The 24,643-nt window shown below is 44.9% G+C and overlaps 1 protein-coding gene across 2 annotated transcripts in view; it reads left to right on the forward strand.

Moving 5' to 3' along the window:
• Pde7b (phosphodiesterase 7B) overlaps positions 1 to 24,643 on the forward strand; it is a 309,600-nt gene that overhangs the window by 152,306 nt on the left and 132,651 nt on the right. Inside the window, exon 1 of one of the 2 annotated variants that reach the window (XM_051164494.1) lies at positions 17,469 to 18,447. The exons of the other annotated variant lie outside the window; for it this stretch is intronic. Within the exon in view, the coding sequence (XP_051020451.1) occupies positions 18,210 to 18,447 (238 nt within the window). The 5' untranslated portion in view covers positions 17,469 to 18,209. Of the gene's footprint in view, positions 1 to 17,468; positions 18,448 to 24,643 lie in introns of those variants that run through there. 2 annotated transcript variants of the gene reach the window in all.

Genomic DNA, 24,643 nt, shown 5'->3' on the forward strand with positions numbered 1-24,643 from the left:
GTGCCTCAGTGCTAGCTGCCCTCTGTCTCTGAGCAGAGCCCTTCTCTCCTCCTGCCTGCTCTCTGACAAGAGGAAGGAAAGGCTCTTCCTTGTTCTCTTTCAATCCTGTAAACATCTACAATCTTTCTTAGTATCCAATTCACCCCCAAACCATAAGAGACTTCTGAGTTCTCTCCTTATAGAAACAATATCCCAATGCAAAAGAGGAGGAGGAAGAAAAGGAAGACAAAGAGAGACAGAGGAGAGAGGGAGATTTTTTTAATTTCTTTTTCTTTTTTTTTTTTTTTTTTTTTTTTTTTTTTTTTTTTTTTTTTTTTTTTTTGTTCAGGCTACAGAAACCCCATTTATGAAATTGTTACTTTGATGCCCTCAGTAATGTTACTGGGCCTGGAAAAAAAATTTCCCAGAGTGCTTCAAGAGTAGGCTTTTTTCAATGAGCTTTAAGGGTCTAGCTGGCAGGTGACAATGCCTCTGCATAAAAGCCCTAGATAATTTGGTGACTGCATACTTTGCTGAAGCCCTGGGAAGGAGTATGTTTTTAAACAACCTCCCTCTCGGAATAACTGTATTCTAGTGGATTTAGGGAGAAATTAGTTCAACTTTCACTGTGCATGGCTATTTAGAATGCAGTAAAAATATAAATAATAAATAAATAAAAATTAACATTTTAGCTCATGGTTTACAGAATTGGATCTGGGGGAAAGGTCCATGTGATCAGAAACATGTGTAAAAAATTGGGCTACAGTGGAAAGAGTTGGCAGTTGACCAGTCATGAGGAAAAGGGCCTGAAGCCACTAAGGTCTTAGAGAATCTTTAGGATCTCGGGCAGTTGGGCCGGTGGAGCTGGGAGATCACTCAGTCACTGCAGTGTTCTCCCCTGAAAGGCTCTGAGCTCCAACCCCATGAGCTGTTTTTAAAACAGGACTACACTTGTACTTACTTGTAATCACAGAACTGAGAGGGACAGACAGGCAGATCCCTAGGACTCACTGGCCAACTAACCTGTTTACTGAGATCCAGGCCAGTGAGACGCTGTCTCAAGAAACAAAAGTTGGGGAGTGCCTGAAGGAGGATACCTGGGGTTGTCTTCTGACGTCCACATGCCCATGCACACTTGAACAGTAGCACACACTCATATGCATGCACACACACACACACACAGCAGGGTGAAGGGAATGTAGTCATAACTAGTGAAATTTTGCACTTTTTTTCAGAGGCCAGGATGACCTTTGGGCTCCTGATCCTCCTGTCTCTACATTCCAAATGCTAGGACTATGGGTGTGCGCCACCGTCCTTGTTTATGAGGTCCTGGGGATCAAACCCAGGGCCCCATGAAAGTTAGGCAAGGGCTCTACCAACTGAACCACATTCCCAGCCCCGCACTTCTTTTGTCTAATTCCCCTCCTTCCCTTCTTTTTGCTCCAACCCCTATGCCGTACCACATCAAATCCATGGCCTTCCATTTTCTTTCCATTTGCCTGCCCTGTCTTTTCCCTGCCACACAATCACCTTCTCACACCCGCTGGTGCCTAGGGCTAGAAGGGCAGCTGCTAGCTCATAGAGGAAAGATCAGGGAGCTGGAAGAAATGCTAACAACTGGAAGTTACCGGAGGCCTGACCTGGGCCTGGCTTTATGCTAACTATACACTCTCCATGTGAGCCTTCTACCCTGAGAACTGGGTGTACCCACTGCCCCAGTGTTCAACTACATTATACTTGGCTTTTTTTTTTTTTTTTTTTTTTTCTGAAAATGATCTTCAAAGGATTTTTTTTTAATCCCCCAAGAAATTCTAACTTGGAGAAAAAACATAGAAGTGGGACATTTGACCAACAGGTTGGAAATAGGAAAGATGCAACAAAAGGCTAAATGCCAGGAGGAGTTCGAGTTGACTCCGTATTGCAGGATTGTCTTCTGCACGTTTGAACTCTTAGGGGGAAAACGTGACTTTACCAACCATGTTAATGGAGGAGAAGTTCTAACCCTGCAATAATTTCAAGAAAACCAAACTATGATTGAGGTCAAAAGGAGTACTTGATTTCACAACACCAAGTGTCCCTTCTGAGGTTTCTCAAAAAATGCTGTGGCTGTCCCACACAGAGCTCTCTCCGTACTTCTACCACAAACACAATAGCACTAATTTGGTGTACATTGTAATCTAGACTACTTTGGGGGTGCTCGGTGGCAGAACCCAGGGACTCAAATACCTGCTCTCCTCAAATCGAAGAGCCTAAAAATGAGATGTACTTGAAGCAAGCCCTTCGAACATTCTGTACCACCCTTGAAAAGAGAGTGCTAGATGGAAGTGACGGGGAGTTTGTAGGTTTGTGTATGACAAGTCCACATGTATAAATAAGAGACTAGCCACACCATGTGAAAGTAAAGCCAGAGGTTTCCAGTCAGGAAGCAGGAACCTGACCCACTGCTCCCCAGCTGCTTCTGTGCACACTCCGACAGGATCGACATCAGCAGGGAGCCAGATCTGAATGGCCCACACTGACTGTAGCCATGCAAAGAATGACCCAAGACATTTCCTTAACACTTGGAAACACTTACGGCTCTTTCCTTTCCATTTCTGGTCAAGCTGGTTCGCACACAGACACAGCTGGCTGTGATATGGTTTGCAGGCTTTAGTCACTGGCTCCAAGAAAAAAAAGCTGTTTTGTTCAATATGCTCAGTTCACTGTATCATCACTCTCTGGCTCTTCAGACAAAAAAATGGAGGGCAGAAAGAGCAGGGCTGTGCGACGGTTTATTTACCTGCGGCCCTGAAGAGCTGTCGGCAGCCGCACTAGTTCCAGGACACAGCCCTGACAGTCAGTGACAGGACCAGCAAGGAAATGAGTTGTTAGAAGGAATAAGGTCACCTTTGCCCTCACTTTCAGCAAGAAAGGGCTGCAGACAACTCAGTTGAAGGCACTTGCACTGTGCCTGATGACCTCAGTTTGATGCAAGTTGTTCTGTGACCTTCCTTTCCATGTGCATGCACAGGCAAACATGTACACATTCATACATCTGTGCATTTGCAGACACATACACACTCTCGAGCTCACACATACACATATTCAAACACGCATACACATGTAAACATACACTCACACGTGCACATATGTGTGCACACAAATATACACACAGGCACACATGTGCACACATACACAGACATGCACACATGCATGAACATTCAATATATAGATGCACACTCACATGCACACATACACACACTCACATGGATATGCACACATGTGTGCGCACAGACATGCACACATACAGACATGCACACATGTACACACACACACACACACACACAAACAAATGTAATTTTAAAAAGGAAAGTGCTAAAGTACACCAGATAAGGCCCTGCATGCCTGGAATGCCAGTGCCTCTCCGGAGGTTGGAGGTGAAAGGGTCAGATTCGAGGTCATCATCCTTGGCAAGCCCGAACCAAATGGGACTGTGTTCCTGGAAACAAAAGCAAGTGCTACTGTGGCACTGGGAGGTTAAGGTGGGAGGATTCTGAGAGGGAAAACACATAGCAAGACTCGTTCTCAAACAAGACAATAATAGAAAAAAATGTTGAAGAAAATCTTCCCAGCATGGTCAGAGAGACATATGTTACACATGGCTCATCCAGACATTTTAGAACTTGGATGAGTATCTGGCCTACCTCCAGTAATGAGATGGTTTCTTTAAGGAGTTACACTTGCTGCCTTCCTTTCTCTGTCATGTAAGGTCACATATTTGCAAGCCAGAGAACACACTCGCCAAGGCCAGGCCCTTCTGGCAACTAATGCTGAACTTTGAAGCTGCCAGAATGTGAAAAATCAATTTCTTCTCTTTAAGCCATCCAGCCTGTGGTAGTTTGGTATAGCAACCCAAGACTGCCTGTTGCATGATCGTATGGAAATAGTTCTGTTTTTCTAAATTCCCTAAAACTGTCATATCCTGTGCCTCCTCCCTCTGTGCTTTTATTTGAATAAGAACTCTTCCTAAGCTACTAGTTTGCTAAGAACACAGCACCAACTCACATAACAAAGGAAACATGAATTTCTCAACATTTTAAAAATCACTGGAGTTCAGCTTTAAAACCTCTACTCAATTAAAACAAAACAAAACTAGCAAACATAGAAAATTGGCCAAATCTGCATTCCTATGCATATAATCACTTTTTAATTTCAACAGAAATTTCAAAAATTTGTTTTAGTTGTCAAGCTATGGAGAAAATTATAATGAAAATTTTTGGTTATAATCATCATTATCAATAAAAACTAATCATGACACATTTGTATGATGGTACCATATAGTTCCTTCTCTCTGCTAAATTTATTTTTAAAATAGTATTAGGAACTGGGGCTATGGCTGTAACTTCATTAATAGAAGGCTTGCCTGTTATGTACAAAGGCCCTGGGTTCAATCTCCCCTACCTCAAAATCCACACGTGATAGTATACACTGTAGTCCTCACACTCTGGACATAACGCAGGAACACCTTGACTACATAAGTCCTCCCGAGACTACAGGAGACAATTTCCTTAAAAAGGAAACTAGGAACAGCATGTTGGTATATTGAACACCGCAGCATGGAATAGATACAGTGGTAATACATGGTGGATGAGTGGGTGGGCGAGCGGGTGAGTGGCGAGTGAGCGGGAGGGTGAGCGAGCGGGTGGGTGGGTGAGAGGTAAGGATATCAAGTTGGATGGAATAAGCCAATAGTTCCTGTGGACTAATATGAAATTCAGGACAGGACATCAAAGGCGAATGAAGTTATGTTCACAGATGAATGAAATGGATTGGATGCCCCTTGTGGTTTAAATAGGCAGGAGTCCGTTTTGAGATTTCATAAAGAAAACACAAATTTTCTTTGTACTAGACACATGGCGAAAGGTCTTTCCTAACAATAAACACAGGGTGAGTCTCATAACAGACTGATATCTTATTGTCGTTGTGACAAATCTCAACTCAGCTGCTTAAGATAATTCAGATTTATTTTTCTCATCGTTCTAATGATCTGAGATCTAAAACCCAAGTCTGAGTGCCATTTTGGGGACTCTAATGGTGAATCTATTTTCTGGTCTTTTCTGTCTTTTAGAGGCAGCCTGCAATCTTGGCCATAGGCCCTCTCCACTAGCGATCCCACACTGATGGGGAGTCTTTCTTACAACACATCTCCCATTCTTGTCTTTCCCATGGAAAACTCCCCATCACTATACAAGGCCTTCAGGATGTCCTCTCTGCTATAATGCCAGCTGCTACCCTGACATCCCTTTACTGTATCCACATACTGTTCATCCAACATACCCCATACTGTAACATCCACCGGTCTGGAAATTAGGATATGGGCATCCTGGGAGTCTATATTTCTATCTTTTACACCCAATATTAAAATGCTTCTGGCATGTTTAGACAACACTATAATTACCACAGAAATATTGTGTATTTGATGTAAGTTTGAGTGAGTCTATAAGACTAGATGAATAGGAGACTACTTTTGAAATCATTAAATGTCCCACAGAGGGATTTGGACAGTTTTGTGAGTAATGATTCTCTTGGTAGCAAGCTAACACGAATGGTCGCCATCGCTGTTTCTATGTTATGGTTTGAAAATGACATGAGGATAAGGTGTTTCCAGTCGACAGCACACCCACTTGTAAACAAGACTCAGCTGAATTGTTAGCGGCCATTGCTAGAGCCAAAGAACACAGTTTAGTAGTGGCTCAATTAGTTGCCTCCTCGGGCTTTGAAAGCAGGTAAGGTGGGGCAGATAAGAGCATCACAAAGGCATTGATTGAAAGTCCAAGCTTACCACTGTGGCTCGCATCTGCTAATCCCCACTATGTGACAGACTGCGGCAGAGGCCAGCCCGGGACAACATAGCAATATCCTGCTTTAAAATAAATAAAGGGGTAAGTGACATCAAAGGAAAGCTTACACTTAGGGTCCTGAAGTTGAACCCCCCACCCCACCCCCGATGTTCTAATTGAGACATGAAAACCTGAGAACAACGGGTCTACAAACATATGCACATCAAAGGCCATGCTAATATCAAGTTCAAAGATCAGAAAACTAGGCATGTGAAGCATTAGAGGCCTTAGAAAGAATGCAGAAAGGGGAACATAGAGGACAAGGTGTGCTTAGATCTAGAAACAAATAATAAAATAGACCAGGACGAGTTAGCCCCATATACTAGAGACCAAAAGATGCCATCATTTTACAGCCAGGAATAAAATATCACCAGAGTTTGAAAGGAGAGGTGGGGGAGGGGAATTGGCAAGAGTGACTTGGACAATAGTTTGCCATAGAGTGTAGGGCTTTCTTCTATAAGTATGGCCCTGTTATTTTTGTAGCAATATTACATCCCAGCAAAACAAAAGATTTGGTAAGAATCCCTTCTCTTTATCATGCACACTGGTCTGCTTTGGGTTATTTGTTAACTCCCTTTAATTTCACCTTTGCTTTTCACCTGGCAATGACCTCCAGAATCATCTAAAATAATAAGCATGATGTGCGTTTGCTGGGAATATAATAGCTCTTGGCTTTCTCTTCCTTGTTTGCAGTCACTATCCTTGGGAGACAGGAAATATAGGTGTTTGTTACCAGAGCAAAGCTCTCAGGCTTAGGGGGGGGTGAAAAAACAAAGACAGACAATGGAAAAGAATACAGCAAGCTGTGTTTGCAATTTCTGACAGATGCTTTCATTTGTTCTAAGCGTTCTTGTTTAGTTAACTATACAAATTTTTAATCATATAAATGTGGTGGTATTCTAGACCCCTGCTCTTGATTAGTCTCGTCTTCCAGCTGATTTCACATGCCTCTGGCTTCTGGCACTGCATTCTCATAAATACTACATCTGGGCTGCAGGGATTCCAGCCCATACCTGTTAAAAAAGTGTAGCCGTAGTCGAGTTTATTTTACTTATCTTTTGTGCTCTGTGCTGTGCTTTCCCAAGACAAAATGAGAAACAGCAGTGCGGTACACTTCTCCGAGTCAGCAGCGCCATTGGCCGCTGGCTCTAATACCATGAATGCCTGTTTTCTTTCTCTATTTCTTTTTCCATCTTTTATTTCTTTGTGGAATCATATGGTCACCATCCATTCATGTTTGGGATATTACAGTGGGAAAGATTACAAGGCTTTATCCAAAGACCACTTTGTGAAAGTCTTTAATAAATCAAGTGAAATGAAAGAACCAGTCTTGGTGAGAGCATGTCCAATGATGGAGCTCAGAGACTCAGACTGCACACTAGCCATTCCAAAAGTAAGATGGGGTCTGTAGCATGTTTCACTAGCCTCTAAGCACTCCAAAGACTGTGAAAAGGTATAAGAAAGTGCTTAAACAAAAGAGGAATTGAAAAACTGACCTAAGTTTTATTGCACATGTGATGAGAACAGACAGGAAGGAAGGAAGGAAGGAAGGAAGGAAGGAAGGAAGGAAGGAAGAGAAAACAGCATTTGATTATAAAGTTGAACATCAGGGATGTTCATTGCAGTGGTTTTTACTTAAGAGCCAACCTTTTCTTAAGTTTTTCCATAGCAGTGACGATGACCAACAACAAGAGAGTGAGACAAAATTGAAAAAACGAAGCTGTGGTTTGATGCTGTGAGTCTCTGGATGTGGCCCCTGTTTCTTCTGCACACAGTTTCCAGTCACTTATTTTCCTCAAGAGTCAAACTGACATGATTTGAAAAGTTCCAATAAGGCAGACATAAAATGCTGTCATGTGGTAGTCCCCTAGACTTCTACTCAGAATATGGTAACAGATCAGTGCCCTTGTCATAGTCAAGAGAATTTTTGGAGATAAGGAGTTTTATATCCTTGTGCGGACCTTCCAAATGAGAATCTGCAAATTAGGACTGGAGAGATTTGTTGGGTAAGAGCACTTGCCACATAATCCTGATGACCTAGACTGGGTCTCCATCACTCACATGAAAAGCCATGTGGCCATGGCCAGTCATGTAATCTCAGGAACAGGGGAGGTGGAAATAGGATGCCCAGGGCTTGCTAGCCAGCCGGCTTTGCTGGAGATTCAGTGATAGCCTCTGCCCCGAGGGAATAAAGTAGAGAGTGATGAAGCAAGACTATGCAAGTCCTCATCTGGCATACACACACGCCCCTACGCATACCCACCCCCCCCCACACACACTCCCACACATGCATACGCACATGCACACAGGAGTGTATGCCTCACACACATACACAAACACAAGGAATCTGCATGTTGAGGAATTCTTTGGTTGTTCATGCACACACTAACATTTGAGAAGCATTGCTTCAGATAGTACCCAGAGACCCCCTTTGGGCATAGCGTGTAAATCATAGATAATAGATAATAAATTAAAGTGAGAAGAGCAAAGCGAAGGATTCTGGGAAGCAGCAGGACTGCACTCTACAAACATGAACTGGCTGAAATGTCCTTCTTGTGAGCTGACTTTGAAGCCCACACACATAAATGAATATCAAGAGCAGAAATGGGTCCTGTTAGAACTCTTTATTCCCCATCTTTTCTTTTGTTGTGTTGTTTTCAGCCACATTTTTTTCCTTATCTTATTAGTGGCTTTGCTTGTTTTGTATCATTTTAAAAGGAAAACTCTCTGCCTTGCCATTTCCAAGAGGCTCTTTGAGGATAGAACCCCACTGCACCCCCACACTCTGTACCCCCATACCCCCCACACCCGCACACCCCAACCCCTTCCCCCGCTCCCCTTGAGGTCTTCTAAAGCCAGCCTAGTTCTTCAGAACATTCAGGAGCCATGCACCTTACTCATACAAAAATAAGAAGGTAGAAACACATTTCAGGCTTGTAAAACATTGTGTTTGGCTTTGTGCACTGGACTTCCATTAAAAACACAAATTAAACGTAATGTTATTAAGAGTAATTGAGATTCTGATCATGTTTGGGGAAATGCAGCCTGAGGTTCTCATACGTTTGGCTGGGGAAACGGGCCAGTGGGCAGCCTGAAGGTATTGTGCTCAGTATGAGTGTATGACACAAAGCTGCACAACTCATGAACGTCAAGCATGCCAGTTAGTCACTAGATAGAACGCAGTTCCCCATGGAGAAGACCCACCCGCACAGCAGACAAAGCACTACATACCATACTATGCTCACATAGGCTGAAACTCTAGGCTTGGTTCGTGGGTGTCACACCACAAAATGCATGAACAAAGAACACTTAGTGGGCTGGAGAGATGGGTCCGTGGTTAAGAGCACCAACTGCTCTTTCAGAGGTCAAGTTCAATTCCCAGCAACCATCTATAATGAGATCTGGTGCCCTCTTCTGGCCTGTGGTTGTATGTGCAGGCAGAACACTGTATACATAATAAATTTTTTTTTTTTTTTTTTTTTTTTTTTAAGAAGACTTAGCCTATTGAACCACTTATGTCAACAGACACTGTCCTTGGCTATCTGAGCTTATGGACACATCAATCATTTTTCATACTTTACACAGGCTTCTACCATTTCAAGCCCTTACTATTTCCCTATGGGCCACACCCCAATAATATCTGTCTCTTGTGTTTTATTTTGTATGTATTTATTTTGGACTTCTGTATTCCCATGAGAAGGATGAGCTTCCAAAGGGGCCAACTTTAAGGATGAATAGCTTGGGCTTTTTAATCTTTCTAATAGGTCACTTTAAAAATATCATCAGGCTAGGAGGAAGGGTGCACACCTGTAATCCCAGCACTCAGGGAGGCAGAGGCAGGCAGATCTCTGTGAGTTTGAGGCCAGCCTGGTCTATAATGCAAGTCTAGGACAGGCAAAGCTACACAGAGAAATCTTGTCTCAAACAAAACAAAACAAAAGTCAATTTTGTCATTGTCTTGACACAGGGTCTCACTCGCCTCAAATGTGTGATCTCCCTGCCTCAGCATTCCAAATAATGAGATGACAGATATGAATCACCACACCCAGCCAAGCGTGTCGTCTTCAACTTTTAAAATAATAACATTAAAATTACAGCATTTTAGTTTTCTACTCACTCATTTTTTAAACTGTTTTAAGTTCTCAAAAGATCACTGTGCAATGACTAAGGTGTTTGCTGCTCTTATGCCCACTTACAGACAAGACCTTAGATCTGAAGTCAGATTTAATAGTGAGTACTGTGTCTGAAACCCAGTATTTGTAACCCGAGATAACTGGTCCTGGGGGCACCTTTCAGTGTTCATTTTTGCACTACTTTGCTTTTGTTTTTGTTTGTTTGCTTGTTTTGGTAGAAACTCAAATATAAAACTATGACAAGTATCTTCTCCCACCATGTATGGTTTTTCAGAGTCAAAAATCCTGAAAAGCCTACAGTCATGGGAGGCCCAGGTCTCAGGGCTGAGAACTGGTCCTGGCAGGAAGTCAGGGCCACAGCAGCAGCAGGAAAGCGACAAGGAAGAAGAGCGAGTCTCCCTGCCGCTTTGGCCTCAGCCCTTGCCCTAGTGGAGGCTCATTTGCTGTTGAAAAAAAAAAGGGGGGGTCAGGGACAGTAAACTTAGCATTACCTAAGATGGAGGTAAGGCTGTGACCTGCTAGAACCCTAGCAGCAGCAGAGCCCAGCGGCTCCCGGTCCCCGAGACAGGGCCCAGGGGGCAGCACAGCTTCTCCCTTCTGGCTGCATGGCTGCAGAGTGAATAGATGATAGGGTAGAATTTAGGCACCTGTTATGAAATCAAACGTCAGCTGAACCCCTTCTACTTCCGCTCTTTCTCATCTTTCCTCCTCTTGCCCCGCCTACTCTCCTCCCTGCCCCTGTGACAATGGAAATACGTGCTGCCTTGTATGGTCCGCCTGTAGCCCAACTCCTTCCCTTACTTACTGGCATTGTTCCTTCAGATTAGCTAAGGCCACAGTTATTACATTTCTGTTTCTATTGAAGGACAGTGTAAACTGTTTGAGCTGCTTCTACTTGGGCTGTATTAAACAAAGTTAAAAGACCAGCGTCTCCTTCCTTGCTCATTCTGGATTGCTTCTGAATTGCTGTTGTGAAACCAGAGTGTCCAAAAGGTCATGGGGGGAGGGGCTGGGGGCAGTTAGAGGAAGCTTATACATTCGTATTGAAGCTGAATTGATGAAGGGAAAAAATGTGGAATAAAACAGAACCCTCAAACATAGAAGACTAATGAATGATGGAGACCAATAAGGGCATAAATTACTTCCAAAATCATCTCAGTGAGATTGTCACTAATATGAAGAATCTGTTTATAGACTCCACAGAAAAGAAAATGGCAACAAGTATGCTTCTAAGTTTGTATAGCAAAAAGACCTTCTCTAGAATATCAGGAATATTTAAATTGTTGATTTCCATTTTTAAAATTATATATATGACAGAGCACCCACAGTCCATACAATATTCTCACAACCCTCAGAATGTAAATAGTTCTTCAATTTAATTCAGGGGTTAAATCAACGATGCGTCTGTACATATCACCATATATTTACTATTGGGGTTATTATCAACTTCTTTTCTTTATATAAGCTGCAGCCATATAGCAACATTTTTAAAAATTCAAATTTGATTTCCTTTAGAATAAGCTCTTCTCTTTGTTTCCTCCTTTTTTTTCTTTTATTTTCCTGTGTGTGTGTGTGTGTGTGTGTGCATGTGTGTGTGTGTGCGTGTGTGTGCGCGCGCGCCTGTGGAAGTCAGAAGTCCACATCAAGTGTCCTCCTCTATACCGTTTCCACTGTTTTCGAGGCCGGCTTTCTCACTGGTCCTGGAGCTCACCTTATTAGCTAGATGACGGGTCAGCAGCCTTAGGGCTCTGCCACCTCTGCTTCAGCACTGAGGTCACGGATACATGCATCCACAGCCAGCTCATCTTGTCCAAGGGCAGTGGAGAGCCGTGCATCCTCCTGTTACCCAGCAAGCACTTTACCCCTTCGGCCAGGCTCCCCAGTCCTGGAACAAGCTGGTCTGATCTGGGGAGGTCACATCACACTTCATTCACACACACACAGAGAATTCTGTTTTCCTTTTACAGACTGGCTCATAACTGCCTGTGTTGAAACTTCCTGTCTGTAACACATCAATCCCCGATAGCAACATTTGTGAGAATTCCCTGACAGATGAGGCTTTGCTTCACAAGTCTCATGAGCACAGGCTAGCCCATCTGTTTTCCCAAGCCGGGTGACCCACACCTCTGGCTTCCATCACATCTCAAGGTAAATGATGTTCCCCCAGTGGGGGAAACGGCAACTCCATAGGCATGCTCTCCTAAGGCAACTATTTGAGAGACCAGACACATCTCAGCCTGAGGTTAGTTATGAAATGTGACAAAGCCACCTTTCAGAGAAGCACTGTGGCTGAAAGCTTGTAGTCTGTAAGTGCAGGCACCTCATCAGCTCCTCCTGGTCTCCTGGGCTTCTGGTGAGCCAAAAACCTCCGGAGCCAAGCTTTCTCACAAGATTTCCTGTACTTCCTGTCTCTGTGTGAGCCATAAATACCCTGAGAACGACCTTTCTTGTGGTATTCTTGCACCTCTGCTCTGGGATGAAGATAATCCCATATTGGGGGAAATTTTTTTTAAGTTGTGAAAAACGTTTTTGACATATAGAACTTCAAATGAAGTCAGTTCCCCTTTAGAGATGAGAATTGGAAATGATAGTTGTTTGTCCCTAACTCATCTCTTATTCACTGATCCAACACTCTGTAGCTTCCCTGGGATATTTTTACAAGGAAATGTGTGGAATGGTATAAGAGATGCAATAGAAATGTATATTCTCAGCTTTAAGAAAAGTCATCTTGAAGAAACATACAAGAGCTATGTTCTTAATCCATCAGCATCTGTGATATATCATATCATATATTTGTTTTCTTTGTTCTTAACCCCTTTGTTTCAAGGGTCAGGATATCCTGATGCTAAGTACTCTTGCAAAATAACTGAGCAAAAATAAAAATAGTCAAACACTTAGGAAACCCTTCAGCTGCTAAGTCAGGGATGTTTGTGACTGAGGAGTGAGTTAAGACATTACTCAGGAAATGTGGTGTGGAGGGCAACAGCCTAGATGTGCTTGTTAAACAGAAGCCTCGACACTCAAGCCTAATGGAAGGGCGGTCAAACAGCAGACACATCCAATCGCTATATAAATCCTTTCATCTCAACAGAGGGAATTAAAGAAAGACAGCTTTCAGATAAAGTGAATCACTGATTGCTGCCCATTGGGTTGTATAAATATGCAGTTGTTATAGAAAAGCCGCAATATTTTAATAACGAAATTCCCTGGAAAGCACTGACTCAAGTTATACATTTGCTTTTAAACCCCTTTTTTATCTGCTAGGAAAGAAGGCAGGCTTGCAGTATACTTTTTCATCCATAAGAGAATATGGGGAGGGGGGTGGAACCACTTAATTCATTATGAAAAACAGAGTTATTAGCCATAGTTTTAGAGGAAGAATGACAACAAAATTACAGTGAGCTTTTTACCCCTTTCGGCTTCAAACAGAATGAAGTGAGAGCAGAGTGATGAAAATAATACAGCAATCTTTCTCCTCTCCCCAAAATCTCCCCCATGCTCCCCTAAAGAAACATCAAATGACTGTGTGATCAACCAGCTGGAGGAATGTAGAACAGGAGCGACAGCTTGTACATCAGCAAAACTAAAGTGCCAAGCAAAACAAAGGCCTTTGCAATGCAGAGACACTGAGCTCCAAGGAAGACAGGATTGTCACAATGTCTTTCAAGAAAACACGGGCTTTCTATGTGAATGTGCAAGCTCCAATTGCTCCTACGAACCCAATTTGCTGGCAAAAAAAAAAAAAAAAAAAAAAGTCAAGCATAATACCACCCCACTTTCGTTTATGTCCAGGGCCTTTCACATAAGCGACAGGGGGCATCTCTGTTGCTGTGTTGGCTCTGACTTCCAGGGTCAGTGCCTTCATCTCCGAGCCTCAGGAAACAAGAGGCCTGGCCCACAGTTGTCCTTACAGCAAGCATGCACATACATGCACACACACACACACACACACACACACACACACACACATACACAGAGTTATTCTGAAGGTGAATCCCTCTCTCTCACTTGTTACAACATCCTCAGCCACCCCACTGGAACTTTGGTATACAGCCCAAGATCCCCCGAGGAACACAAGATAACTAAAGCTCATGACTGTCTTCGCAAGAGATTTCATCTCTCCTCTGCATTGGTTGAACTACTATGGGTTGAACCCTATAGCTGAATGTTGCCTACTCAATGTGGCTTCTTTTACTTGGAGTCCCATCAATGTGTGGAATTCAATTCTTCCCCCTGCCCCTTGTATACACACACACACACACACACACACATGCACAGACATACACGCTCACACACACATTGGCAACCATCTCAAAATTTTGACATCAGAAGGTCCAGCTGAATGACTCTGACGCATGGAATGAGATGTATTTAAACCATACCTTTCTGGCTGGTTTTCCACATTAAGAGGTGTGGTTTTCTATCTGCTGCTAATTGGAGCTGTGGTCATAAGTATGCAGTGTATAAGTACATTGGTGAGGCCTGTTACATTTTCACTGTTTGAACGTGTTCACTGGGAATTTCTGCACCCGCCTTTCTGTCACCCCTGGCCTCTGGGCAGAGGAGAGCACTGGGAGAAGCGATGGCCAGGGACCAGGGACCCTTATGTTCTTCAAACTCTACAACAGGAATTGTGACTGCCTCTTCCAACAGGGCTGACACGAGAGACGCCTGTTGGCTCTTCCTCACATCTTACTGGATGTTAGAACACTGATTTCCTTCTAATAGTAATATGCCCTTCCTTTTTTGGAATCTGTGCCTAGTTCCCTGTAAAGAAAATATTCACATAAGCCAAATCAATGTACAGTCTGAAAATGGTGACTTCTCCGGATTATGTAAACTAGAAAGCAGAGCTCTTCTGCCCTCCCTAGAGTAGAAAGGACCAACTGCTTGGTTTGGTGACAAAGGCCAAATGTGAATAATCACCATTGAACAAGAACGACAAAGATTTTAAAAGAAATTTTTAAGTGTTTCAAATCCTCCAATTATATACAAATATCTTGAGGCCATAGGATGCTAAATAGTGTTTTAAATGTCGTACACACATATTTAGTTTCTTATACTACACAATGAACAAGAATCAAAGATATGTTTCCAACCTTGGAGAAAGTGAGGTCTGAATTTACTTGCTAGGTCAAGACACTCAGAATAAGAGAGTCTGTATTCTCTTATAAAGCAATTTGGTTGAACTGAATTGAGTTGAATATTTTGAGTGCATAGCGTGGTGCTATAATCCTGAGAACAGGAAGGACAGAAGACATTATGGCTTTTTAGAACACATGGGAAACTTGTGGTATAAAAGTAGAATGGAATATGTTTTATAATACATCAAACAGTAGTCTGTGGAAAGAAGATGAAGGGTCGGGAACACCTTTAAACTAAATTTTAGTGACTATCACATGCCAGATACTTTCTTTGGTTTCTTGGAAAATTAAAACTCAAGAACTAAGGACACTAAATTTAGACAGATAAATAGACAAAGAGGGAATGGATATAGGCAGCTGTGATGTAGGATACACTGGAGTTACAGAAGCGAAATCTATGACAACTGTCCACACACAAGGTGGTGATTACTCCTGTCTGAACAACAGGCGATAAGGATCAGAATGAAAAAAGTTTTTGAGATGTTACCTAAGTTAGGTTATATATCTGCAAGTGGAGAAGAGATAGAAGACCAAGAGAGATGGGGAAAGACAACAGCAGGGCTAAATGGGAGGCATGCTGGGGAATGGCAAACCACAGCATATAGATCCTGTCAAGGATGGGACGCAGGTGAGATAAGAAAAACAAGATGTCGGGTTGTCAGTAGCTTGACCTCCCTCTCTAAGAAGTACATCATGCAGACAGTGAGGAACATTCACATAATTTTAGTGGGATGTGATAAGACACATTCTCCTGTTAGACCACTACTAAAACAGCAGCCTATGAAAGGCTTGGAGTGAAGAAATGATGAGGAATTTTTAACTGTTAAGTGTGACATTCAGCAGCCATTTGGTATCTGCTAAAAAAATTTGGCAATGTAAATATTTCGCTTTTTGTTCCTAATACAATAACACATGCACACACATACACTTACATGCACACTCACACATATGCACACACATGCATGCACACACAAGCACACACATTCACATATGCAAAGAAATACCATACAAATCATTTTACTAGGTAGTACACTCATCCTGAATGCCTAAATTCTTGATTCTTCCACCTGGAGCCGCCAGCCCAGAATGCTCATTTCCTCCTCAAATTCAAGACACTGTTTGACTTTATTCCTCAAAGTCTGAGCAAAGGCTTTTCCTCCTATAAACCTTGTCATATTTTTCCTGTTTTGAGGTTGCCATTTAAAAATAATTTTTTTAAAGAACACTTCTTCCAAGGATGGATGGGGAAGTACAGAGGAAGAATAGGGTTTCTGTTGTTTATAACATGGCGAGTTAGATAAAATGACAAACCCGTAAACACATTACACATGTGTTCAAGCTACTACATGAAAACTAGGCAGATTGGATGGCTAGCTACCTTCCAGGGTCACCCAGGAAAGCTTTCTTTTATCCTGATTGTTATAGGTGCGCCTTTAAGGTGGTGAGGGGAAAAAAATCTCCACCAAATGTTAGAAAGCTCTCTTTTCGGAAGGAATTAACACAAACAAAGAAAAGGTGAAGAAGTGGTTTGGAATGTGGGGTGGTCAACTCGCTTGGTCCAGGATTTGGAGTGAAGGGAACAAGGAGACAGACGTTCAGGGGACCAGGTGATGTGTAGGCAAGAATTCTGAACTCTTTTAGAGCTATAGAAAGTGGGTAAGTGGAAAAGCACTGAGGTCTTTAAATTTTACAATGGGCATGGGCCTTTTAAAGCACCCAGTTAAGCTACTCCATTTAAAAATGAAGAAACTAAAAACCCACAGAGGTCATATAATGTACTCAGGGCCCCAGAGCTGGCGATTCACTAACTTGGACTGCACCACTCTGGGGTGGGGACACAGTAGTCAGTGGCCCAGATATTAAGCCCACAGTGTGGTCTCTCTGAAAAGAATCATCCACTCTCTCTTTTCCAGGCCATTTATGACCCCCTGCCAACTCCCTTTAAAATGACGACTACCCTTTGAAAATGGGTTTTTAACCATCCTGAGCCACGTGTCCAGGCTAAACAGACACCCTGCGCATATGCATAAGGACTTTGACACTTCCCTAATCCACTTCTTTCCAGTTAGCTCTGGAATGCGATTCAATGTTATTTCCTTCCAGCTTGAAGGGCAGCTGAGGTTACAAAGGGATTTGACTAATAGACCAAAACCGGGTTAGTTTGCAGAGAACTTTGACAGCAAAATGGGGGGGGGGGGGAAACGTAGAAGAAGGAAGGAGTGTGTTTGAGTCCTTAGGATCAAGTCACCCCCCATCCTGTGCAGGCACAGCGAATGGACAAGGCCGCCCCCCCCGTCCCCCCCCCCCCCCCCCCCCCCCCGCCCTCCAGAGAGAAGCAACTTCAGACAGTTCTGGCAGAGCTCAGCTTCCCGTTTCGCTGAAAGCTCCTTGAGATTTGCAGGACGAGAGTCTGGGAAGCTTCGAGGCTTCCTGTGTGGTAGGCTGACCCCTCACCTGACACTTCCAGAACACTAGCCTGTGAAGGCCCCCCACCCCTCAGAAAGAGTCTTGAAAAGCGGAGCCCCAAGTCTTTCCCTGAAGTCTCTCATGGCTAAGTCACTTGACAACCTTGACAAGCAGCAGAAAAGCTCCTAGAAAACAAAACAGGAGGAAGAAGAGAGAAGGCGAAGGCTGAAGCCTCCTCTATGGCTTTTATTTTTCCCTCCCCGCTGTCGTTCCAGCTGTAGCCTGGGATTAATTAAGTGCTGTGAATTCAGTGCCTTGAGAGAGAAGAGGGAAAATGCACTGTATCTCTAAGGAAGGAAGGAGTCCAGAGACAGTTTCTCAGCAGTGAGGAACCTTAGGTGGTGCATCGGTCTCCTCTCATTGCCAGTGTTTTGTGAAGGGGCTGGGAAAGCCAGAGAGGCTGTGCCAGGCTGGAGGAGGCTTGTCTTTCCAAGCCTGGAAAGGATTTCACGCGGGTTTGCCTGCAGCTGCCCGGGAAGAAATTCCCCTCTGGTGGCCGCAGCAGCAGCAGCAGCAGCAGCAGCAGCAGCAGCAGCAGCAGCAGCAGCAGCAGCAGCAGCAGTGACGGCCGCGGCAGCCCTACCTCCTCTTCTGGGGAACAGGGCAGAATGCCTGTGCTAGAGCGGTACTTCCACTCTGCAGAACTAGGCAGGAGGTGGACAACCCCAGAAGGTGTGCGGCTCTCCTCCCTTGGTAGCAGGCCGGGGTGCCAGCAGGGGCCGCTACCCTGGGACTTGTCAGAGATGATCAGGATGGTAAAGCTGGTCTGGAAGTCCAAAAGTGAGCTACAGGCAACCAAACCGAGAAGTATTCTGGAAACGGAAGATGCTTTTCACAGCTTCCCAGGTAAATGGGTGGTGGGGCGCAGAGGGTAGCTTGGCCAAGGTCTCATGACTTTGGGTTCCTCTTCTTGGGTCAAAGCAGAAATGCCAAGCTGGTGCGGACAGGGTTCAAGGGCCGACTTAGAAATGTTTGCTCTGCTGTAAACGCATGTTAAAGTTAAGAGTGATGAATGCAGGAGGAGGGTTGCAAGGAGAGCCACAAACCTAGTGCAGGGGTCAGCTCGCTGCAGGCTTGTCCTGCGGACTTCACCGGGTCAAACCTGCTGAGTTTCAGACCTCAAGGGGAGAGAGTGGGACTAGATTTTTCTCTAATGTCCATCCCAAGCCTAACGTTTCTTGCCCATGGTTAGAAACGTCTCCAGCAGAGACATTTTCTCTGGGTCGCTCTTTGCACTTCTTTACGTAAAGTTCAAATGTACCCTCCAGTTTTCAGCTCTGCAACTTACATAGCATGTGCATCATGTTTTCAGAACTGAGCGTCGTCTGAGTGGTTTTTTTGGTCCTCTGCAAGTTAACACACTACCCTGCCTCAGTTTCCTTTTTTGGCAAGTGATGAATAATACTCCTATACAGAGATGAAGAAAGCACAGGTCAGCCACAAGTGTGGAGATGATGAGTCAGAAAGGTGCTTTTTTTTTTTTTTTTCTTCGTGTTATAAGAATATGCTGTTTGGGATGGGACGGTCAGTTGGACCTTTCCTGTGTGTCTAACAGGGCGGGGGTGGGAGTGAGGCAAAAGATGCCTTCCGGACTCTGCAAACTACAAATGCCACAACTGATGGCTGGGCGCCCCTTCCTCTGCAGAATATGTTGGTGAGATTTTGGAAAGCCTTGGGTTCATCTGAGAAGAAAGCATATGAGTATGCCCATGCCTCTTAAGTCCTGGCTGTCCCCATGCAGTAGAACCCTGACATGTTGTCAGCGATGAGTGATGGATGGGGCAGATGGAAAAGATAGACCAAAAAGGATTTCCCTGTTTCTCATGGAAATGGGTCGAGAATAAAAGCTCCCCTGGTCTTGTTTTAAATAACTTATGGCAGAAAAGTTTGTTGTTTGTGTTTGTTTCACATTAAGTTGCCTAGTAATTTATAAAGAATATTATTGAAAAGTAATGTTCTTGGGGGGCAGCTAAAAAGAAGAAGAAGAAGAAAACGTTGTTTCCTAGTGAACAATGCGTATGAGCAGTTAGGAAAGGGCAGAGAAGCCATCAGCCTGAGGTTTGTGTGGCCTCCGCAAGATGGAAGCCAGTGGAAATGGGTCTTGGTCAGAAGAAATGAGGTAATGGGAAAGTCATTCATATTTCATGTGAGCAGGACGAGGGAAACAGAAAAAGCCACCTAGGCAGAGAACGCAAGGACAGCAGACACTACAGCTGCTCTTACCCTTGGTCTGTGTCACTAAGAGACGATTAAAATTCATATTTCAAGTGATACCCTTTCATAAAACTTCCTCCCTCATCAGTTGCCACTATGTCTGTAGGGAAAGGTGCACGTTATCTACATGTCACGTGTACGGGTGTCTGACCCCAGAAGTGCTACCTCCCAGAGCAAACTGCGCTCTGTAACTCAGTTGAGCCTCTTCTGCCTCCCCTTGCCCCTTGCCTTAGGAAAGTCTTCTGACACCTGAGGAGAAAGCAGCACCTATCTGTATCCTCACTCTCCTGAGATGTCTGTCTGTCTCATCTACTTCCCCATTTCTCAGGGAAAGAAAGGTCTCACAATTTCCGATGTGAGCACAAAGCCCTCTCACCCATCATCTGCACAGGGGCAAGATGGTGAACCTGGAGACTTTGCCTTCTAAGTTGTCTGCCTCCTGCTGGCCCTTAGCCTGTCTCTGGCCACTGTCTGTGGCCTCGCCACAATCCACAGGTGCTCTCAAAGCCGCCGTTTCCATCATTAGACCACAGCAGTAATAGTTGGGGTTGTTTTCAGTTTTTGTATTTGGGGGAGGTATGGTAGAAAGCAGTAAAGCAAACCAAAACTACACAAATCTCAACCTCTCTTGTCTCTCTGTCTGTCTGTCTCTCTCTCTCCCTGTCTCTCTCTCTCCCTGTCTCTCTCTCTCCCTGTCTGTCTCTCTCTCTCTCCCTATCTGTCTGTCTTTCTCTCTCTCTCTCTCTCTCCCTGTCTGTCTGTCTTTCTCTCTCTCTCTCTCCCTGTCTCTCTCTCTCCCTGTCTCTGTCTCTCTCTCTCCCTGTCTCTGTCTCTCTCTCTCCCTGTCTGTCTGTCTTTCTCTCTCTCTCTCTCCCTGTCTGTCTGCTTTCTCTCTCTCTCTCTCCCTGTCTGTCTGCTTTCTCTCTCTCTCTCTCTCCCTGTCTATCTTTCTCTCTCTCTCCCCCTGTCTGTCTGTCTTTCTCTCTCTCTCTCTCCCTGTCAGTCTGTCTCTCTCTCTCCCTGTCTGTCTGTCTCTGTCTGTCTGTCTGTCTGTCTCTCTCTCTCCCTGTCTGTCTGTCTCTGTCTCCCTCCCTGTCTCCCTGTCTGTCTGTCTCCCTGTCTGTCTGTCTCCCTGTCTGTCTCCCTCCCTGTCTGTCTCCCTCCCTGTCTGTCTCCCTCCCTGTCTGTCTCCCTCCCTGTCTCCGTCTCCCTCCCTGTCTGTCTCCGTCTCCCTCCCTGTCTGTCTCCCTCCCTGTCTGTCTCCCTGTCTGTCTGTCTGTCTCCCTCCCTTTCTCCCTCCCTCCCTGTCTGTCTCTCTGTCTCCCTGTCTGTCTCTCTGTCTCCCTCCCTGTCTGTTTGTCTGTCTGTCTCCCTCCCTGTCTGTCTGTCTCTGTCTCTGTCTGTCTCCCTCCCTGCCTCTGTCGGTCTCTGTCTGTCTCCCTCCCTGCCTCTGCCTGTCTGTCTCTGTCTGTCTCCCTCCCTGCCTCTGCCTGTCTGTCTCTGTCTGTCTCCCTCCCCGTCTGTCTGTCTCTGTCCTCCGTCTGTCTCTGTCTCTGTCGTCCGTCCGTCTCTGCCTCTGTCTCTGTCGTCCATCCGTCTCTGTCTCTGTCTCTGTCTGTGTCGTCCGTCCGTCTCTGTCTCTGTCATCTGTCTGTCTCTGTCCCTGTCTCTGTCTGTGTCGTCCGTCCGTCTCTGTCTCTGTCTCTGTCTGTGTCGTCCGTCCGTCTCTGTCCCTGTCTCTGTCTGTGTCGTCCGTCCGTCTCTGTCCCTGTCTCTGTCTGTGTCGTCCGTCCGTCTCTGTCCCTGTCTCAAATGTCTGTCTCTGTCCGTCCCTGTCTCAAATGTCTCTGTCTCTGTCCGTCCCTGTCTCAAATGTCTCTGTCTCTGTCCATCCCTGTCTCAAATGTCTCTGTCTCTGTCCGTCCCTGTCTCAAATGTCTCTGTCTCTGTCCGTCCCTGTCTCAAATGTCTCTGTCTCACTCCGTCTGTCTGTCTCTCTCTCTCCCTGTCTTTCTCTCTCCTGTCTCTCTCTCTCTCCCTCCCTGTCTCATCTCTCTCTCTCCCTCCCTGTCTCATCTCTCTCTCTCCCTCCCTGTCTCTCTCTGTGTATGTCTCTCTCTGTGTATGTCTGTGTGTGTGTGTGTGTGTGTGTGTGTGTGTGTGTGTGTGTGTCTCGGTCTGTCTCTCTCTGTCTCTCTGTGTGTGTGTCTCTATCTCTCTGTCTCTGTGTGTGTGTCTCTCTCTCTGTGTCTCTCTCTCTCTGTGTGTGTCTCTCTCTCTGTGTGTGTCTCTCTGTCTGTGTGTGTGTCTCTCTCTGTGTGTGTGTCTCTGTGTGTGTGTGTCTCTCTGTGTGTGTGTCTCTCTGTGTGTGTGTCTCTCTGTGTGTGTGTGTCTCTCTGTGTGTGTGTCTCTCTGTGTGTGTGTCTCTCTGTGTGTGTGTCTCTCTGTGTGTGTGTCTCTCTCTGTGTGTGTGTCTCCCTCTGTGTGTGTGTCTCTCTCTCTCACTGTGTCTCTCTCTCTCACTGTGTCTCTCTCTCTCACTGTGTGTCTCTCTCTCACTGTGTGTCTCTCTCTCTCACTGTGTCTCTCTCTCTCTCACTGTGTCTCTCTCTCTCTCTGTGTCTCTCTCTCTCACTGTGTCTCTATGTGTGTGTCTCTGTGTGTGTCTCTGTGTGTGTCTCTGTGTGTGTCTCTGTGTGTGTGTGTCTCTCTCTCTCTCACTGTGTGTCTCTCTCTCACTGTGTGTCTCTCTCTCACTGTGTCTCTCTCTCTCTGTGTCTCTGTGTGTGTGTGTCTCTGTGTGTGTGTGTCTTTCTGTATGTGTGTGTGTCTGTCTCTCTCTGTGTGTCTCTCTGTGTGTGTGTGTGTCTCTCTCTCTGTGTCTCTCTGTGTGTGTGTGTCTCTGTGTGTGTGTGTGTCTGTGTGTGTGTCTCTCTCTCTGTGTGTGTGTCTCTCTCTCTGTGTATGTCTGTGTGTGTGTGTCTCTCTCTCTCTCTCTGTGTCTCTCTCTCTCTCTCTGTGTCTCTCTGTGTGTTTCTCTGTGTGTGTGTGTGTCTCTGTGTGTGTGTCTCTCTCTCTGTGTCTCTCTGTGTGTGTGTGTGTCTCTCTCTGTCTCTCTCTCTGTGTGTCTCTCTCTGTCTCTCTCTCTGTCTCTCTCTCTCTCTCTCGTGCTCTCTCTCTGTCTCTCTCTCTCTGTCTCTCTCTGTCTCTGTCTCTCTCTCTGTCTGTCTCTCTCTCTGTCTCTGTCTCTCTGTGTCTCGCTCTCTCTGTCTGTCTCTCTGCTCTCTCTCTGTCTCCTCTCGTCCTCAGTCTCTCTCTCTCTCTCTGTCTCAGTCTCTCTCTCTCTCTGTCTCAGTCTCTCTCTCTCTCTGTCTCTCTGTCTCTGCTACGTCCCTCTCCGTCCTTTTTGCTTTCAAGTCCATCCCTCCTCCGTGATTAGACATGTAAGTGTGTGGTGCCCACCTCTGCATGAGCAGAGAGCACTATATGCTCATGGGTTGAGAATCACTGACATGAAAACCAGACATCTTCATGGAACCACAAGAGAAAAATCACATACATACACAAAATATTATAAAACTGTGCTCGGTCTGTGTGTATAAAGACTACAGAGAAGGCAAACCAATTTCATGTTTAGACATAGGTCCCATCCCTAAATTGTATGGTAAATATTCCAAGTGCTTTTTTATTTTTAATCTAAAGTCTGGAACACTTCTAATCCTGTGCATTTCAGACAAGGAACACTCTAGTTCTCCACTTAAATGTGTACATGTATTTTTAAAAATGAAAGAGAGAGAGAGAGAAGGGGGGAAGACAGACAGAGAGACAAACAGAGAGAACGACAAAGTAAAGAAAAATATCTTTCTCTTACTTTCAAACTTATCTGAAGATAGAATTCAGTGCTAGAGCACTTCCTTAACAAGCCTGAGCCCCAGGTTCAATCTCTAGTACTGAAAACAAGAAATAAAACTTAGTTATCAAATGTCTGGGAAGACCCTAATCCCTGTCTTTTTAAATTTTCCCATCCAGACTGCCTGCCACATACTAAAAGGGTAGCTGTTTGCTGTAAGGGGAAGCCAAGGGGTAAAGAACAAGGGTTGTGAGGGTAAAGGACAGTGTATGTAAGAGAAAGCAACAAGAGTGTAAGCTGTTGGTTCCTTGGCCATCCTAAGTCACAGACCACACTCCCATAATTGTTCTGCTTCTTTCTGCATTATCACCTGTAAGTAGAGTTTCAGGAGGCTGGTCCAGATGCAGCCAGGTTGTGATGGCTGGAGAAGTGTGGTTCTGAGGCTGAGGAATATGGCTTGGTCCTTAAACTACTTCCCTTGTAAGTGAGAAAATCTGAGTAAAATCCTCAAAACTCAGACAAAAGAGCTAGGAGTCATGGCGCATACTAGTAAGACCAGAGCTGGGGAGATAGAGACAAGTGGGGTCCCAGGCTCGGCTCCCAGCCAGACCATCCCATTTGGTGTGTTCTGTGACATGGAGAGACCCTGCTTGAGCAAATAAAAGCAGCGTGGTGCCTGAAGAACAGCACCCAAGGTTGTCCTCTGGCCCCTGCAAAGTGCAAACATACGCACACCCCCCAAAATGTTAGTATGTAGTATGTTTGCCTATCAACTGCTGTGGATTACCCTCTCCGCGTGTCCTGATCCTGGCGCAAACAGCACTTGGTGTGCTCTGTGCGGCCAGTGCTTTAGCAAAGACCCAGCAACATTTAGACAAGATGTTCTTAAACTGGAAAAGGCCATGTCTGATCATTTGTTTTTCTTTCTTGCTTCTCTAAGCTGTTTGTAGCCCCAAAGTAAAAAGAGCGTAGCCTTTG

The sequence above is a fragment of the Acomys russatus genome, chromosome 21 (genome assembly GCF_903995435.1).
Source record: "Acomys russatus chromosome 21, mAcoRus1.1, whole genome shotgun sequence".
In the NCBI taxonomy this organism is placed as follows: domain Eukaryota; kingdom Metazoa; phylum Chordata; class Mammalia; order Rodentia; family Muridae; genus Acomys; species Acomys russatus.